At 46.8% G+C, this 19,503-nt stretch overlaps 2 protein-coding genes across 3 annotated transcripts in view; one reads left to right on the top strand and one right to left on the bottom strand.

Moving 5' to 3' along the window:
• The window catches only part of DGCR2 (DiGeorge syndrome critical region gene 2), a 139,551-nt gene that overhangs the window by 114,071 nt on the left and 5,977 nt on the right, over positions 1-19,503 (bottom strand). The gene's annotated exons all lie outside the window — the stretch shown is intronic.
• The window catches only part of LOC143793622 (uncharacterized), a 3,465-nt gene continuing 2,937 nt past the window's right edge, over positions 18,976-19,503 (top strand). The window contains exon 1 of the mRNA XM_077280683.1: positions 18,976-19,011. Within this exon, the coding sequence (XP_077136798.1) occupies positions 18,976-19,011 (36 nt within the window). The remainder of the gene's footprint in view (positions 19,012-19,503) is intronic.

The raw sequence follows: 19,503 nt of genomic DNA, 5'->3' as shown, positions 1-19,503 counted from the left end.
ACTTGTCATAAGCCTAAATGAAAGATTGAAAAAATAGATTATTCACATTTTCAGGGGGAGTTCGCCAATTGATTTTGCAATTTAGCATGTTAAACTGGTGGCATCATAGAATAGCGGCTGCAGAGCTGAATACAATGTTTTTATTTTTAAAATTTCTCCTCTGTGTTATGGAGATATGTTTGCTTGTAAAGGATATAATGTTTTCTGGAGAAGGGGGCATGTACTTTTTCGCCTTCGTGATGTTGACCAATTATTTGCAGGAAGTGTCCTATAGGGGAAAAAGAAAATGTTCGTGGAGAAAGTCAGAAGAAAATGCCTTCTGTTGTGAGAAGTAACAAGAAAACCATGATCTCAAGGAAGAGTAGGGAAAAAAAAACCTTTACTGAGACCACTTTGTAGAGTAAGGGTACGTGCCCACGGTCAGGAATAGTAGCGTATTGGACGTGGCGTATTTTCGCTGCGTTCTACATATGCGCTTGACTTTTAGAACTACGCAAATTTACTGCATCTGATCACAGTCTTTTCAGGGAAAAGTACGCAGAGGAGACAAGCGTCTTCTCTACAGAAATTAAAATGCTGCGCCTCCAAAATCCACACCGCAGGTCAGTTTATGCAGCATTAAAAAGAAGCACAGTGGGAATGGGATTTCTATAAATCCCATCCACTGTGCTTGTGATGTAGAACGCAGAGCTTTGGATGCAGTAAAAATCTGCTAAATCCAAAACATTACTATATCTGACCATGGGAACACAGCCTAAAGCAGAGCGGAATGTGATTAAAAGCACCTATGGTATTTCAACTCAGGGCAATCAGTGTGAGATAAAGGGGAAATACACCAAAGCAGCGTGATGGCAAACACATTCAGCTTTTTACTCATGGCAATCACTGTGGGAGGAGAGAGAGCTGGGCGCAATTACAAACACCAATGCAGCTCTACCATAAGGCTATGTGCACACGTAGGAAAAGAGGTGCAGAATTTTCTGCACAAAATCCGCATCTCCTAGCAGAATCCGCAGCCATGGTTTTTATGCAGATTTTGTGCGGTTTTTATGCGGAATTGATGCGGATTTTGTGAGGATTTTCAGCGGTTTTGGACCACTGCGGAATTTTAACATGGAGGGGTGCAGAACCGCTGCAGATCCGCACAAAAGAAGTGACATGCACTTCTTTGAAATCCGCAGCAATTCCGCACTGATTTTTCTGCACAGCTTTTTTTTTTCCATAGACTAACATTATACTGTACATCACAGTGCGGATCTGCAGCGTTTCTGCGCGGTAAAATCCGCTGCGGTTCCGCAGCAAATCCGCATCGTGTGCACATAGCCTTACAGTGCTGAGAGTTCAGCTGTATCCCCATCCCCCCAGCGTCTGCTTCCTGACACTTACTGAGCGCCGGCCCTAAAGTGAAAGTGAAAGCACAGCGGTGACGTCACTGCTGTGCTGTTAGGGCCGGAGCTCAGTCAGTGTCAGGAAGCAGACGCTGGGGGACGCGCAGGTGAGCATGTACTGTTTGTTTTTTTTACTTTTACGCTGGTAACCAGGGTAAACATCGGGTTACTAAGCGCGGCCCTGCGCTTAGCAACCCGATGTTTACCCTGGTTACCCGGGGACATCGGCATCGTTGGTCGCTGGAGAGCGGTCTGTGTGACAGCTCTCCAGCGATCAAACAGCGACGCTGCAGCGATCGGCATCGTTGTCGCTATCGCTGCAGCGTCGCTTCGTGTGAAGGTACCTTAACTTTTTTGTGTCCGGCGAAAAAACGGACATGGACTGATCCAGTCTTTACTAGAATAGAAGCCTATGGTGCCAAATCCGTCAAATGCCAGAACCGGGTGATGGATTCTGTTGTTTTTTTTTAGCGGAGCATGCTCCAATTATTTTTTTTTAGAGTATATTCAGTCAGTCTCTCTTACTCTCTCTCCATACCATTAGGATCCAATGTCGGATCAGCTAGTCGGATCCGGCAGAAAAACTGATCCGTCGCATCAGTTTTTCACAATTTGCAACGAATCCGTTTTTTTAAAATTTCGCCGGATTCAGCCTGACGGTGAAAGACTGATGTGTGAAAGCAGCCTTAGCCTCTCTAACAACTATACTAGCACTGTGCCATTACTGATACAGTGCCTCAGAAAATAACTTACCGTAGTTCATACGCAAATCAGGAGGCTTCAGTGCACCCTTGCTGTGGCCAAGAGTTTGGTGCAACGTTACGTTCCTCATTTGCGCCTTGGGGCTCTTCTTCAGGTTCTGATTAAGAGTGCTCGCTTCCCAGAGCGAGTAGTCTGGATGCTGCCGTGACCATGCACATTCTACTGTCGCCGAGCGCTGCACCTCTGGCTGTATTAGCGTAGCACGACAGCCGCATCCAGAATCGGAGAACAGGCCCCAATATACAAATGAGGAGCTGTAAAAGTGCACCAATCTCTTGGCCAAAACAAGGGTACACTGAAGCCTCATCATTTGTATATGAATTAACCCCTTCATGACCCAGCCTATTTTGGCCTTAATGACCTTGCCATTTTTTGCAATTCTGACCAGTGTCCCTTTATGAGGTAATAACTCAGGAACGCTTCAACGGATCCTTGCGGTTCTGAGATTGTTTTTTCGTGACATATTGGGCTTCATGTTAGTGGTAAATTTAGGTCGATAATTTCTGAGTTTATTTGTGAAAAAAATGGAAATTTGGCGAAAATTTTGAAAATTTCGCAATTTTCACATTTTGAATTTTTATTCTGTTAAACCAGAGAGTTATGTGACACAAAATAGTTAATAAATAACATTTCCCACATGTCTGCTTTACATCAGCACAATTTTGGAAAGAAATTTTTTTTTTGCTAGGAAGTTATAAGGGTTAAAATTTGACCAGTGATTTCTCATTTTTACAACAAAATTTACAAAACCATTTTTTTTAGGGACCACCTCACATTTGAAGTCAGTTTGAGGGTTCTATATGGCTGAAAATACCCAAAAGTGACACCATTCTAAAAACTGCACCCCTCAAGGTGCTCAAAACCACATTCAAGAAGTTTATTAACCCTTCAGGTGTTTCACAACAGCAGAAGCAACACGGAAGGAAAAAGTGAACATTTAACTTTTTAGTCACAAAAATGATCTTTTAGCAACAATTTTTTTATTTTCCCAAGGGTAAAAGGAGAAACTGGACCACAAAAGTTGTTGTCCAATTTGTCCTGAGTACGTTGATACCTCATATGTGGGGGTAAACCACTGTTTGTGGGCACGGCAGGGCTCGGAAGCGAAGGAGCGCCATTTGACTTTTTCAATGAAAAATTGGCTCCAATCTTTAGCGGACACCATGTCGCGTTTTGAGAGCCCCCGTGTGCCTAAACATTGGAGCTCCCCCACAAGTGACCCCATTTTGGAAACTAGACCCCCCAAGGAACTTATCTAGATGCATAGTGAGCACTTTAAACTCTCAGGTGCTTCACAAATTGATCCGTAAAAAATGAAAAAGTACTTTTTTTTAACAAAAAAAATTATTTTAGCCTCAATTTTTTCATTTTCACATGGGCAACAGGATAAAATGGATCCTAAAATTTGTTGGGCAATTTCTCTTGAGTACGCCGATACCTCATAGGTGGGGGTAAACCACTGTTTGGGTGCACGGCAAGGCTTGGAAGGGAAGGCGCGCCATTTGACTTTTTCAATGGAAAATTAGCTCCAATCGTTAGTGGACACCATGTTGCGTTCGGAGAGCCCCTGTGTGCCTAAACATTAGAGCTCCCCTACAAGTGACCCCATTTTGGAAACTAGACCCCCCAAGGAACTAATCTAGATGTATAGTGAGCACTTAAAACCCCCAGGTGCTTCACAGAAGTTTATAACGTAGAGCCATGAAAATAAAAAAATATTTTTCTTTCCTCAAAAATGATTTTTAGCCCGGAGTTTTTTATTTTCCCAAGGATAATAGGAGAAATTGGACCCCAAATGTTGTTGTCCAGTTTGTCCTGAGTACGATGATACCCCATATGTGGGGGTAAACCACTGTTTGGGCGCACGGCAGGGCTCGGAAGGGAAGGCACGCCATTTGGCTTTTTGAATGGAAAATTAGCTCCAATCATTAGCGGACACCATGTCGCGTTTGGAGAGCCCCTGTGTGCCTAAACATTGGAGCTCCCACACAAGTGACCCCATTTTGGAAACTAGACCTCCCAAGGAACTAATCTAGATGTGTGGTGAGCACTTTGAACCCTCAAGTGCTTCACAGAAGTTTATAACGCAGAGCCATGAAAATATAAAATTATTTTTCTTTCCTCAAAAATGATTTTTTAACCCACAATTTTTTATTTTCCCAAGGGTAACAGGAGAAATTGGACCCCAAAAGTTGTTGTGCAGTTTCTCCTGAGTACGCTGATACCCCATATGTGGGGGTAAACCACTGTTTTGGCACACGTCGGGGAGCGGAAGGGAAGTAGTGACGTTTTGAAATGCAGACTTTAATGGAATGCTCTGCGGGCGTCACGTTGCGTTTGCAGAGCCCCTGATGTGCCTAAACAGTAGAAACCCCCCACAAGTGACCCCATTTTGGAAACTAGACCCCCCAAGGAACTTATCTAGATGTGTGGTGAGCACGTTCAACCCCCAAGTGCTTCACAGAAGTTTACAACGCAGAGCCGTGAAAATAAAAAATCATTTTTCTTTCCTCAAAAAAGATGTTTTAGCAAGCAATTGTTTATTTTCACAAGGGTAACAGGAGAAATTGGACCCCAATATTTGTTGCCCAGTTTGTTGTGAGTACGCTGGTACCCCATATGTGGGGGTAAACCACTGTTTGGGCGCACGTCAGGGCTCGGAAGGGAAGTAGTGACATTTGAAATGCAGACTTTGATGGAATGGTCTGCGGGCGTCACGTTGCATTTGCAGAGCCCCTGATGTGCCTAAACAGTAGAAACACCCCACAAGTGACCCCATTTTGGAAACTAGACCCCAAAAGGATCTTATCTAGATGTGTGGTGAGCACTTTCAACCCCCAAGTGTTTCACATAAGTTTATAACGTAGAGCCGTGAAAATAAAAAATAATTGTTCTTTCCTCAAAATTATGTTTTAGCAAGTAATTTTTTATTTTTGCAAGGGTAACAGGAGAAATTGGACCCCAATAGTTGTTGCCCAGTTTGTCCTGAGTACGCTGGTATCCCATATGTGGGGGTAAACCACTGTTTGGGCGCACGTCGGGGCTTGGAAGGGAGGGCGCACCATTTGACTTTTTGAACGCAAGATTGGCTGGAATCATTGGTGGCGCCATGTTGCGTTTGGAGACCCCTGATGTGCCTAAACAGTGGAAACCCCTCAATTCTAACTTCAACACTAACACCAACACACCCCTAACCCTAATCCCAACTGTAGCCATAACCCTAATCACAACCCTAACCCCAACACACCCCTAACCACAACCCTAACCCCAACACACCCGTAACCCTAAATCCAACCCTAATCCTAACCCTAATCCCAACCCTACCCACAACTCTAACCCCAACACAACCCTAACCCTATCCTTAACCCTAACCACAAGCCTAATCTTAACCCTATTTCCAACCCTAAGGGTACCGTCTCACATAACGATTTACCAACGATCACGACCAGCGATACGACCTGGCCGTGATCGTTGGAAAGTCATTGTGTGGTCGCTGGGGAGCTGTCACACAGACCGCTCTCCAGCGACCAACGATGCCAAGGTCCCGGGTAACCAGGGTAAACATCGGGTTACTAAGCGCAGGGCCGCGCTTAGTAACCCGATGTTTACCGTGGTTACCAGCGTAAAAGTAAAAAAAAAAAAACGTACATACTCACATTTTGGTGTCCTTCAGGTCCCTTGCCGTCTGCTTCCCGCTCTGACTGAGTGCCGCCGTACAGTGAGAGCAGAGCGCAGCGGTGACGTCACTGCTGTGCTGTGCTCTCACTTTCCGGCCGGCAGTCAGAGCGGGAAGCAGACGGCAAGGGACCTGAAGGACACCGAAATGTGAGTATGTACGTTTTTTTTTTTTTTACTTTTACGCTGGTAACCACGGTAAACATCGAGTTACTAAGCGCGGCCCTGCGCTTAGTAACCTGTCATGATCTCCATGGCCAGAGAACTAGCATAAGCCTCTATAGGAACAAGCTCTTGGAAGATGTAACTATACTGACCATGAACTAAACCTACCGCATCATCTAGAAGTAGCCAGGTAGCATGTCCTACTTTTTATCCCTATATGCCCAGCGCCGGCCGGAGAACTAAATAATGCTAGCAGAGGGAAATATAAGACCTGACTCACCTCTAGAGAAATGCCCCAAAAAAAAGGAGACAGAGGCCCCCCACATATATTGGCGGTGATATGAGATGAAACAACAAACGCAGCAGGAAAATAGTTTTAGCAAATTTGAGGTCCGCTTTCTAGATAGCAGAAGACAGAAAGCATACTTTCATGGTCAGTAGAAAACCCTAACAAAACACATCCAGAAATTACTTTAGGACTCTGGCATTAACTCATAATACCAGAGTGGCAATTCCTGATCAACAAGAGCTTTCCAGACACAGTAACGAAACTGCAGCTGTGAACTGGAACCAAAATACAAAAACAAAACATGGACGAATGTCCAACTTATCTAGTAGATGTCTGGGAGCAGGAACAAGCACAGAGAGGCTTCTGATAACATTGTTGACCGGCAAGCATCTAACAGAGAAGCCAGGTTATATAGCGACACCCAGATCTAATCAGAACAGGTGAACAGGGAAGATGATGTCACAAGTTCAATTCCACCAGTAGCCACCGGGGGAGCCCAGAATCCAAATTCACAACAGTAACCCGATGTTTACCCTGGTTACAAGTGAACGCATCGCTGGATAGCTGTCACACACAACGATCCAGCGATGACAGCGGGAGATCCAGCGACGAAAGAAAGTTCCAAACGATCTGCTACGACGTATGATTCTCAGCAGGGTCCCTGATCGCTGCTGCGTGTCAGACACAGCGATATCGTATGGATATCCCTGGAACGTCACAGATTGTACCGTCGTAGCGATCAAAGTGCCACTGTGAGACGGTACCCTAACTCTAATTCCAACCCTAACCCTAAGGCTATGTGCCCACTTTGCGGATTCGTGTGAGATTTTTCCGCACCATTTTTGAAAAATCTGCAGGTAAAAGGCACTGCGTTTTACCTACGGATTTACAGCGGATTTCCAGTGTTTTTTTGTGCGGATTTCACCTGCGGATTCCTATTGAGGAACAGGTGTAAAACGCTGCGGAATCCGCACAAAATTGACATGCTGCGGAAAATACACAGCGTTTCCGCACGGTATTTTCCGCACCATGGGCACAGCAGATTTGGTTTTCCATAGGTGTACATGGTACTGTAAACCTGATGGAAAACTGCTACGAATTCGCAGCGGCCAATCCGCTGCGGATCCGCGGCCAATCCGCTGCGGATCCGCGGCCGATCCGCTGCAATCCGCTGCGGATTCGCAGCCAAATCCGCACTGTGTGCACATGCCCTAACCCTACCCCTAACCCTAACCCTACCCCTAATTCTAACCCTAATTCTAACCCTAGTTCTAACCCTAGTTCTAACCCTAACCCTAGCAGAAAAAAAAAATATATATTTTATTTATTATTATTGTCCCTATGGGGGTGATAAAGGGGGGTCATTTACTTTTTTTTCATTTTGATCACTGCGATAGGCTATATCGCAGTGATCAAAATACTTCTGAAATGAATCTGCCAGCCGGCAGACTCTGCGGGCGCAGTGCGCATGCGCCCGCCATATTGGAAGATGGCGGCGCCCATGGAGAAGCCGGACGGACATCGGGAGGCCCGGTAAGCATGAAGGGGGGGGGTGATCGGATCACGGGGGGGGACCGGAGCACAGGGGGGGGGGACCGGAGCACAGGGAGGGGGCACCGGAGCACAGGGAGGGGGCACCGGAGCACGGGGGGAGCGGACAGGAGGACGGAGGAGCGGACAGAACGAATTAGGGGGGCGGACCGCGCACCGGAGCACTGGGGGGGCGATCGGTGGGGTGGAGTGGGGGCAGATTAGGTTTTCCAGCCATGGCCGATGATATTGCAGCATCGGCCATGGCTGGATTGTAATATTTCACCGTTTTTTGGGGTGAAATATTACAAATCGCTCTGATTGGCTGTTGAAAGTGAAACTGCCAATCAGAGCGATCGTAGCCACGGGGGGGTGAAGCCACCCCCCCTGGGCTGAAGCACCACTCCCCCTGTCTCTGCAGATCGGGTAAAATGGGAGTTAACCCTTTCACCCGATCTGCAGGGACGCGATCATTCTGTGACACAGCATATGCGTCACAGGTCGGGAAGGCACCGACTTTCATGACGCATACGCTGTGTCACAGGTCGGGAAGGGGTTAAGTAATTTCAATCAGGCACTGTACCAGTAACAGACACAGTGCCATCAGTTGCTAGAGGGGCTAAATCTCCTACAACATGGTATAGCCATTATACCGTAAACCCCCTATACCCAATAGACTAGCAGTCGGACTAACTATTCCTAAGGGTATGTTTCCACGTTCAGGAAACGCCGCGTTTTTGACGCTGCGTTTTTCTGCAGCGTCAAAAACGCAGCGTCCAGATGTTACAGCATAGTGGATGGGATTTTATGAAATCCAGACTCCACTATGCGTTAAAAAACGCATGCGTTTTTGCCGCGAAAACGCATGCGTGGTGCGTTTTTTCGAAACGCAGCATGTTGCTACTATGAGCAAAACACGCAGGTACACCGCAGGTGACCTGCCAGTGACCTCAGGTGCAGTTTTGGTCAGGATTTTACCTGCATAAAATCCTGACCAAAGCCTGAAGCAAAACTGAACGTGGAAACATACCCTTAGGCTGACAGGTATCTCTCAAGACTCGTTGACACACAGGAGTACTTGGCTTGGCCAAGCGTTTCTAAATTCTTCCAGAAATAAAAAAAAAATGTCTGCCAGAAATGAGACATGCTGGATACTTCTAACCCCCTCCCCCCCAAAGAACATCACCAGTGGGCGTTGAATATATCGGCCCCCATACAAAGACTGTCAGTGGGTTTGTATGACTTTAGCTAATGTTGACGGTGAGCTTAACCAAAAACAGTATCTATCAAGCTCTAGACCTACTGCCCAGCACCTTGAAGCACTTAGGGTATGTTTCCACGTTTAGGAAACCAAGCGCTTAGGGTACTGTCACACAGTGGCACTTTTGTCGCTACGACGGTACGATCCGTGACGTTCCAGCGATATCCATACGATATCGCTGTGTCTGACACGCAGCAGCGATCAGGGACCCCGCTGAGAATCGTACGTAGCAGATCGTTTGGATCAGAATCCAAATTCACAACAGTACCCCCCCCTCAAGGAGGGGGCACCGAACCCTCACCAGAACCACCAGGGCGATCAGGATGGGCCCTATGAAAGGCACGAACCAGATCAGAGGCATGAACATCAGATGCAGTGACCCAAGAATTATCCTCCTGGCCATATCCCTTCCACTTGACCAGATACTGGAGTCTCCGTCTGGAAACACGGGAGTCTAGGATTTTTTCCACAACGTACTCCAACTCACCCTCAACCAACACCGGAGCAGGAGGCTCAACGGAAGGCACAACCGGTGCCTCATACCTGCGCAATAACGACCGATGAAAAACGTTATGAATAGAAAAGGATGCAGGGAGGTCCAAACGGAAGGAAACAGGGTTAAGAATCTCCAATATTTTATACGGACCGATGAACCGAGGCTTAAACTTAGGAGATGAGACCCTCATAGGGACAAAACGAGAAGACAACCACACCAAATCTCCAACACAAAGCCGAGGACCAACACGACGGTGACGGTTGGCAAAAAGCTGAGTCTTCTCCTGGGACAACTTTAAATTGTCCATCACCTGCCCCCAGATATGATGCAATCTCTCCACCACCGCATCCACTCCAGGACAATCCGAGGATTCCATCTGACCGGAGGAAAATCGAGGATGGAACCCCGAATTACAGAAAAACGGGGAAACCAAGGTGGCAGAGCTGGCCCGATTATTGAGGGCGAACTCCGCCAATGGCAAAAAAGCAACCCAATCATCCTGGTCAGCAGACACAAAACACCTCAGATATGTCTCCAGGGTCTGATTAGTCCGCTCGGTCTGGCCATTAGTCTGAGGGTGAAAAGCAGACGAAAAAGACAAATCTATGCCCATCCTAGCACAAAATGCCCGCCAAAATCTAGACACAAATTGGGTTCCTCTGTCAGAAACGATATTCAGACAGGAACTCAGGGATTTCAGAGGGAATAGATGATGAAATGGACACCAAAGGTACGTCCCCATGAGTCCCCTTACATCCCCAGCTCAACACAGACATAGCTCTCCAGTCAAGGACTGGGTTGTGAGACTGCAGCCATGGCAATCCCAGCACCAAATCATCATGTAGATTATACAGCACCAGAAAACGAATAGTCTCCTGGTGATCCGGATTAATACACATAGTCACTTGTGTCCAGTATTGTGGTTTATTATTAGCCAATGGGGTGGAGTCAATCCCCTTCAGAGGAATAAGAGTTTCCAAAGGCTCTAAATCATACCCACAACGATTGGCAAAGGACCAATCCATAAGACTCAAAGCGGCGCCAGAGTCGATATAGGCGTCAGTAGTAATAGATGACAAAGAGCAAATCAGGGTCACAGACAAAATAAATTTAGACTGTAAAGTGCCAATGGAAACGGATTTATCAAGCTTTTTAGTACGCTTAGAGCATGCTGATATAACATGAGTAGAATCCCCACAATAGAAACACAACCCATTTTTCCGTCTAAAATTCTGCCGCTCGCTTCTGGACAGAATTCTATCACACTGCATGCTTTCTGGCGTCTTCTCAGTGGACACCGCCAGATGGTGCACTGGTTTGCGCTCCCGCAGACGCCTATCGATCTGAATGGCCATTGTCATGGACTCATTCAGACCCGCAGGCACAGGGAACCCCACCATAACATCCTTAATGGCATCAGAGAGACCCTCTCTGAAAGTAGCCGCCAAGGCACACTCATTCCACTGAGTAAGCACAGACCATTTACGGAATCTTTGGCAGTATATTTCAGCTTCATCTTGCCCCTGCGATAGGGACATCAAAGTTTTTTCTGCCTGAAGTTCCAAATGAGGTTCCTCATACAGCAAGCCCAAGGCCAAAAAAAACGCATCCACATTGCGCAACGCAGGATCCCCTGGTGCCAATGCAAAAGCCCAGTCTTGAGGGTCGCCGCGGAGCAAGGAAATCACAATCCCAACCTGCTGTGCAGGGTCTCCAGCAGAACGAGATTTCAGGGACAAAAATAGCTTACAATTATTTCTAAAATTCTGAAAGCTAGATCTATTCCCTGAGAAGAATTCCGGCAAAGGAATTCTCGGCTCAGATACCGGAGCATGAATAATAAAATCTTGCAAATTTTGTACTTTCGTGGTGAGATTATTCAAACCTGCAGTTACACTCTGAAGATCCATTATTAACAGGTGAACACAAAGCCATTCAAAGATTATAAGGAGAGAGAAAAAAAAGAAAGACTGCAGCATAGACAGACTGGCAAGTGATCCAATTAAGAGCACAGAGAAAAAAAAAAAAAAAAAAAAAAAAAAAAAACTCTCAGCAGACTTCTTATTTCTCTCCTTTCTCAGCCAAGGATTTTAACCCTTTAGTGGGCCGGTCAAACTATCATGATCTCCATGGCCAGAGAACTAGCATAAGCCTCTATAGGAACAAGCTCTTGGAAGATGTAACTATACTGACCATGAACTAAACCTACCGCATCATCTAGAAGTAGCCAGGTAGCATGTCCTACTTTTTATCCCTATATGCCCAGCGCCGGCCGGAGAACTAAATAATGCTAGCAGAGGGAAATATAAGACCTGACTCACCTCTAGAGAAATGCCCCAAAAAAAAGGAGACAGAGGCCCCCCACATATATTGGCGGTGATATGAGATGAAACAACAAACGCAGCAGGAAAATAGTTTTAGCAAATTTGAGGTCCGCTTTCTAGATAGCAGAAGACAGAAAGCATACTTTCATGGTCAGTAGAAAACCCTAACAAAACACATCCAGAAATTACTTTAGGACTCTGGCATTAACTCATAATACCAGAGTGGCAATTCCTGATCAACAAGAGCTTTCCAGACACAGTAACGAAACTGCAGCTGTGAACTGGAACCAAAATACAAAAACAAAACATGGACGAATGTCCAACTTATCTAGTAGATGTCTGGGAGCAGGAACAAGCACAGAGAGGCTTCTGATAACATTGTTGACCGGCAAGCATCTAACAGAGAAGCCAGGTTATATAGCGACACCCAGATCTAATCAGAACAGGTGAACAGGGAAGATGATGTCACAAGTTCAATTCCACCAGTAGCCACCGGGGGAGCCCAGAATCCAAATTCACAACAGTAACCCGATGTTTACCCTGGTTACAAGTGAACGCATCGCTGGATAGCTGTCACACACAACGATCCAGCGATGACAGCGGGAGATCCAGCGACGAAAGAAAGTTCCAAACGATCTGCTACGACGTATGATTCTCAGCAGGGTCCCTGATCGCTGCTGCGTGTCAGACACAGCGATATCGTATGGATATCCCTGGAACGTCACAGATTGTACCGTCGTAGCGATCAAAGTGCCACTGTGAGACGGTACCCTAACTCTAATTCCAACCCTAACCCTAAGGCTATGTGCCCACTTTGCGGATTCGTGTGAGATTTTTCCGCACCATTTTTGAAAAATCTGCAGGTAAAAGGCACTGCGTTTTACCTACGGATTTACAGCGGATTTCCAGTGTTTTTTTGTGCGGATTTCACCTGCGGATTCCTATTGAGGAACAGGTGTAAAACGCTGCGGAATCCGCACAAAATTGACATGCTGCGGAAAATACACAGCGTTTCCGCACGGTATTTTCCGCACCATGGGCACAGCAGATTTGGTTTTCCATAGGTGTACATGGTACTGTAAACCTGATGGAAAACTGCTACGAATTCGCAGCGGCCAATCCGCTGCGGATCCGCGGCCAATCCGCTGCGGATCCGCGGCCGATCCGCTGCAATCCGCTGCGGATTCGCAGCCAAATCCGCACTGTGTGCACATGCCCTAACCCTACCCCTAACCCTAACCCTACCCCTAATTCTAACCCTAATTCTAACCCTAGTTCTAACCCTAGTTCTAACCCTAACCCTAGCAGAAAAAAAAAATATATATTTTATTTATTATTATTGTCCCTATGGGGGTGATAAAGGGGGGTCATTTACTTTTTTTTCATTTTGATCACTGCGATAGGCTATATCGCAGTGATCAAAATACTTCTGAAATGAATCTGCCAGCCGGCAGACTCTGCGGGCGCAGTGCGCATGCGCCCGCCATATTGGAAGATGGCGGCGCCCATGGAGAAGCCGGACGGACATCGGGAGGCCCGGTAAGCATGAAGGGGGGGGGTGATCGGATCACGGGGGGGGACCGGAGCACAGGGGGGGGGGGACCGGAGCACAGGGAGGGGGCACCGGAGCACAGGGAGGGGGCACCGGAGCACGGGGGGAGCGGACAGGAGGACGGAGGAGCGGACAGAACGAATTAGGGGGGCGGACCGCGCACCGGAGCACTGGGGGGGCGATCGGTGGGGTGGAGTGGGGGCAGATTAGGTTTTCCAGCCATGGCCGATGATATTGCAGCATCGGCCATGGCTGGATTGTAATATTTCACCGTTTTTTGGGGTGAAATATTACAAATCGCTCTGATTGGCTGTTGAAAGTGAAACTGCCAATCAGAGCGATCGTAGCCACGGGGGGGTGAAGCCACCCCCCCTGGGCTGAAGCACCACTCCCCCTGTCTCTGCAGATCGGGTAAAATGGGAGTTAACCCTTTCACCCGATCTGCAGGGACGCGATCATTCTGTGACACAGCATATGCGTCACAGGTCGGGAAGGCACCGACTTTCATGACGCATACGCTGTGTCACAGGTCGGGAAGGGGTTAAGTAATTTCAATCAGGCACTGTACCAGTAACAGACACAGTGCCATCAGTTGCTAGAGGGGCTAAATCTCCTACAACATGGTATAGCCATTATACCGTAAACCCCCTATACCCAATAGACTAGCAGTCGGACTAACTATTCCTAAGGGTATGTTTCCACGTTCAGGAAACGCCGCGTTTTTGACGCTGCGTTTTTCTGCAGCGTCAAAAACGCAGCGTCCAGATGTTACAGCATAGTGGATGGGATTTTATGAAATCCAGACTCCACTATGCGTTAAAAAACGCATGCGTTTTTGCCGCGAAAACGCATGCGTGGTGCGTTTTTTCGAAACGCAGCATGTTGCTACTATGAGCAAAACACGCAGGTACACCGCAGGTGACCTGCCAGTGACCTCAGGTGCAGTTTTGGTCAGGATTTTACCTGCATAAAATCCTGACCAAAGCCTGAAGCAAAACTGAACGTGGAAACATACCCTTAGGCTGACAGGTATCTCTCAAGACTCGTTGACACACAGGAGTACTTGGCTTGGCCAAGCGTTTCTAAATTCTTCCAGAAATAAAAAAAAAATGTCTGCCAGAAATGAGACATGCTGGATACTTCTAACCCCCTCCCCCCCAAAGAACATCACCAGTGGGCGTTGAATATATCGGCCCCCATACAAAGACTGTCAGTGGGTTTGTATGACTTTAGCTAATGTTGACGGTGAGCTTAACCAAAAACAGTATCTATCAAGCTCTAGACCTACTGCCCAGCACCTTGAAGCACTTAGGGTATGTTTCCACGTTTAGGAAACCAAGCGCTTAGGGTACTGTCACACAGTGGCACTTTTGTCGCTACGACGGTACGATCCGTGACGTTCCAGCGATATCCATACGATATCGCTGTGTCTGACACGCAGCAGCGATCAGGGACCCCGCTGAGAATCGTACGTAGCAGATCGTTTGGAACTTTCTTTCGTCGCTGGATCTCCCGCTGTCATCGTTGGATCGGTGTGTGTGACACCGATCCAACGATGCGTTCGCTTGTAACCAGGGTAAACATCGGGTTACTAAGCACAGGGCCGCGCTTAGTAACCCGATGTTTACCCTGGTTACCATCGTAAAAGTTAAAAAAAAAAAAACGTACATACTCACATTACGGTGTCCGTCAGGTCCCTTGCAGTCTGCTTCCCGCTCTGACTGACTGCCGGCCGGAATGTAAGAGCAGAGCACAGCGGTGACGTCACCGCTGTGATCTGCTTTCACTTTACGGCCGGGAGTCAGTCGGAGCGGGAAGCAGACGGCAAGGGACCTGACGGACACCGGAATGTGAGTATGTACGGTTTGTTTGTTTTTTATTTTACGATGGTAACCAGGGTAAACTTCGGGTTACTAAGCGCGGCCCTGCGCTTAGTAACCCGATGTTTACCCTGGTTACCCGGGGCCTTCGGCATCGTTGGTCGCTGGAGAGCGGTCTGTGTGACAGCTCCCCAGCGACCACACAACGACTTTCCAACGATCACGGCCAGGTCATATCGCTGGTCGTGATCGTTGGAAAGTTGCAGAGTGTGACAGTACCCTTAGGACGCAGCGGATACCCATCTCCGCCCCCTGTTGTACGCACGGTGATTACGGATGTGTTCATTGAACACATGTGGAATCACCGCATCGTCTACATAGACTGGGTTATTTATCTTGCAGAGACGGAGCGTCTCCGCAAGATAAATAGACATGTTGCGGTCTACAAGGACGTACCGCATGTCCGGAAACGCAGGGCTGCCGGATGCGGCCGTGCGCACATAGTGGAGATGGGATTTCATAAAATCCCCTCCACTATGCTGTAACATCTGGACGCTGCGGTTGTACGCAGCATCCAATCTGCAGCAAATCCTGATATAATCCGGCCTGTGGAAACATACCCTAATTGTCCAAACCAGTTACAGGGGGGGAAATAAGTATTTGATGCCTTGCTGATTTTGTAAGTTTGCCCACTGACAAAGACCTATTGTAGAGATTAGAGTCTGACAGTCTGTGGACAGGAGTAGTGCTGAGCGAATAGCATTATCCTCCAGTCTCCCCTAGCACGCTCGGGTGATCTCAGAGTATTTTGTATTGCTCGGACATTTAGTTTTCGTCGCCTCAGCTGCATGATTTACGGCTGCCGGACAGCCTGAATACATGTGGGAATTCCATAACAAACAGGCATTCCTCACATGTATTCAGCCTGGCTAGCAGCCATAAATCATCAATGAACACATGCACAATCACCGCGTGTAAAAAAGCCGGCAGCGCTTTGGACGGGGAGAGTGTCCGCTGCGTCCAAAGCGCTCGGAATACGCCACGTGGAAACAAACCCTTAAGAGTTGGTGGGGGATCAAATACTTATTTCTCACTGCAAAACGCAAATACATTTATACAATGTGATTTTCTGGATTTTATTTTTTATATTCTATCTCTCAATGTTAACATTAACCTACCCCTAAAATTACACACTGTTCATATCTTTGTCAGTGGGCAAACTTACAAAATCAGCGAGGGATCAAATACTTATTCCCCACTGTATCACCATGGTTCCTGCAGGTTCCTCTTCCTTAGGCCAACCTCACACTCAGCATATAAAAATACAGTCCGTTTTTTACGGCCGTAATACGCAGAAAAGTCCCCAAAATAGTGATCCGTATGTCATCCGTAGGCAGGGTGTGTCAGCGTATATTGCGCATGGCATCCTCCGTATGTAATCCGTATGGCATCCATACTGCGAGATTTTCTCGCAGGCTTGCAAAACCGACATCTAATGGATTTATGTGCTCAAATGTTCGGTAAAACATTATATATATATATATATATTCTGTATGTATATTTAATTCAGCGCGAGATATGTGAAAAGCCGGTAATTCAATTGCCGGCTTTTCATTTCTCCTTCACAAACCCGACATGATATGAGACATGGTTTACATACAGTAAACCATCTCATATCCCTTTTTTTTTTGCATATTCCACACTACTAATGCTAGTAGTGTGTATGTGCAAAATTTTGGCGCTGTAGCTGCTAAAATAAAGGGTTAAATCGCGGAAAAAAATTGGCTTGGGCTCCCGCGCAATTTTCTCCGCCAGAGTGGTAAAGCCAGGGACTGAGGGCAGATATTAATAGCCTAGAGAGGGTCCATGGTTATTGGCCCCCCCTGGCTACAAACATCTGCCCCCAGCCACCCCAGAAAAGGCACATCTGGAAGATGCGCCTATTCTGGCACTTGGCCACTCTCTTCCCACTCCTGTGTAGCGGTGGGATATGGGGTAATGAAGGGTTAATGCCACCTTGCTATTGTAAGGTGACATTAAGCCAGATTAATAATGGAGAGGCGTCAATTATGACACCTATCCATTATTAATCTAATAGTACGAAATGGTTAATAAAACACACACACATTATTAAAAATTATTTTAATGAAATAAACAAACAGGTTGTTTGAGTATTTTATTGCTCTCTCAATCCATCCGGAAGACCCTCGCTTGGCAAAATAATAAACCCACAATATACATACCCTCTGATGAACCGTCACGTCCCACGAGGTAATCCATCTGAAGGGGTTAAATCATTTTACAGCCAGGAGCAGTGCTAAAGCACTGCTCGTGTCGGTAATCCACCGGGTGCTGAAAGGAAAGCTGAGTGATCTGTAGTTACATTGAGTTGCGGTGAGGCGCCCTCTGGTGGATGTCCTCATGAACTGGAGCCTTGGAAAAGTTCCCACGCTCGAGTTCATATGAGTTCATCCACCAGAGGGCGCCTCACCGCAACTCAATTTGAGTACAGATCACCCAGCTTTCCTTCATTCCCCGGGGTTACAGGCACGAGCGAGTGCTTTAGCGCAGCTCCTGCCTGTAAAATGAGCTAACCCCTTCAGATGGATTTACTTCGTGGGACCTGACAGTACATCAGAGGGTATGTATATTGTTGGTTTATTATTTTGCCAAGCGAGGGTCTTCCGGATGGATTGAGAGAGCAATAAAATACTAAAACAACCTGTTTGTTTATTTCATTAAAATACTTTTTAATCACGTGTGTTTTTTTTAACCCTTTCATACAATTGGATTAATAATGGATAGGTGTCATAATTGACGCCTCTCCATTATTAATCTGGCTTAATGTCACCTTACAATAGCAAGGTGGCATTAACCCTTCATTACCCCATATCCCACCGCTACACGGGAGTGGGAAGAGAGTGGCCAAGTGCCAGAATAGGCGCATCTTCCAGATGTGCCTTTTCTGGGGTGGCTGGGGGCAGATGTTTTTAGCCACGGGGGGGGGGGGGGCCCATTAACCATGGACCCTCTCCTGGCTATTAATATCTGCCCTCAGTCACTGGCTTTACCACTCTGGCGGAGAAATTTGCGCGGGAGCCCACGCCAATTTTTTCCGCGATTTAACCCTTTATTTTAGCAGCTACAGCGCCCAAATTTTGCACATACACACTACTAGCATTAGTAGTGTGGAATATGCAAAAAAAAAGGGGATATGAGATGGTTTACATATGTAAACCATGTCTCATATCGTGTCGGGTTTGGGAAGGAGAAATGAAAAGCCGGCAATTGAATTACCGGCTTTTCACTAACACCGCTGCGTATTTCTCGCAAGTCACACTGCTGGTCCGTGTGTAATCCGTATTTTTCTCGCCCCCATAGACTTTCATTGGCGATTTTTTTGCGCAATACGGTGACAAACGCAGCATGCTGCGACTTTCTACGGCCGTACAAGACCGTATATTACGGATGCGTAATATACGGCAGATAGGAGCTGGGACATAGGGAATCATTGGGCCGTGTGTAATGCGAATTTTACGGACGTAGTTTATGCGCTCATACGTCTGTAAAACTCGCTAGTGTGAGGCCGGCCTTAGAAGCAAGTAACACAACCTGGCCCCTTGGCCTGGATTTTGTGAAAATAACAAAACGTGCCAGACACTTGCTACATCATCTGAGGATCCAACACATGCAGCTCCCTGGTCTGCACTGGTATGGTAAGAGATTACATCACTGTTCCCCAGTCTAAGGTGAATTCCATAGTCCGTCATCAAAGAAACATAGGATCACATCACATTACCCAACTGCTATAGCAAATGATAGGTCACAGCTGTCCTGTGACAAGACAACTGTGAAGTCATCACTTCTGATGTTGGCACAAAGAGAAATGTGCTGGATCCATGGGTGTGACAGAAGACGAGTATGGCCCATTTGGCTATTATGAAAAATATCTAAGCCAGGGGATTGGGGCAAGGTTGTAGTGAGCATGAACTAATCCTTTAACAAAATGGTTTTTTTAGTGCCACTTACTTAGGCATCAGGAAGGGAGCATCAGTGATGACACGGCTTCAGCAAATGCCTGCATCCTATTCCGAGGTCAAGCATATATGCACAATATCTGCTGGCCGAACACAAGTGCTCGATACAAAATTGAGTGGAACTGGAGAACCCTTTTAAAAAGCCCTCAGTTTCCAGTTAAAGAAGCACTCCCATAAAAGTTTTTATCCTCTTAATATATTGCA

Source organism: Ranitomeya variabilis, chromosome 1 (genome assembly GCF_051348905.1).
Source record: "Ranitomeya variabilis isolate aRanVar5 chromosome 1, aRanVar5.hap1, whole genome shotgun sequence".
NCBI lineage: Eukaryota > Metazoa > Chordata > Amphibia > Anura > Dendrobatidae > Ranitomeya > Ranitomeya variabilis.
This window is presented reverse-complemented; position numbering and strand designations above follow the sequence as displayed.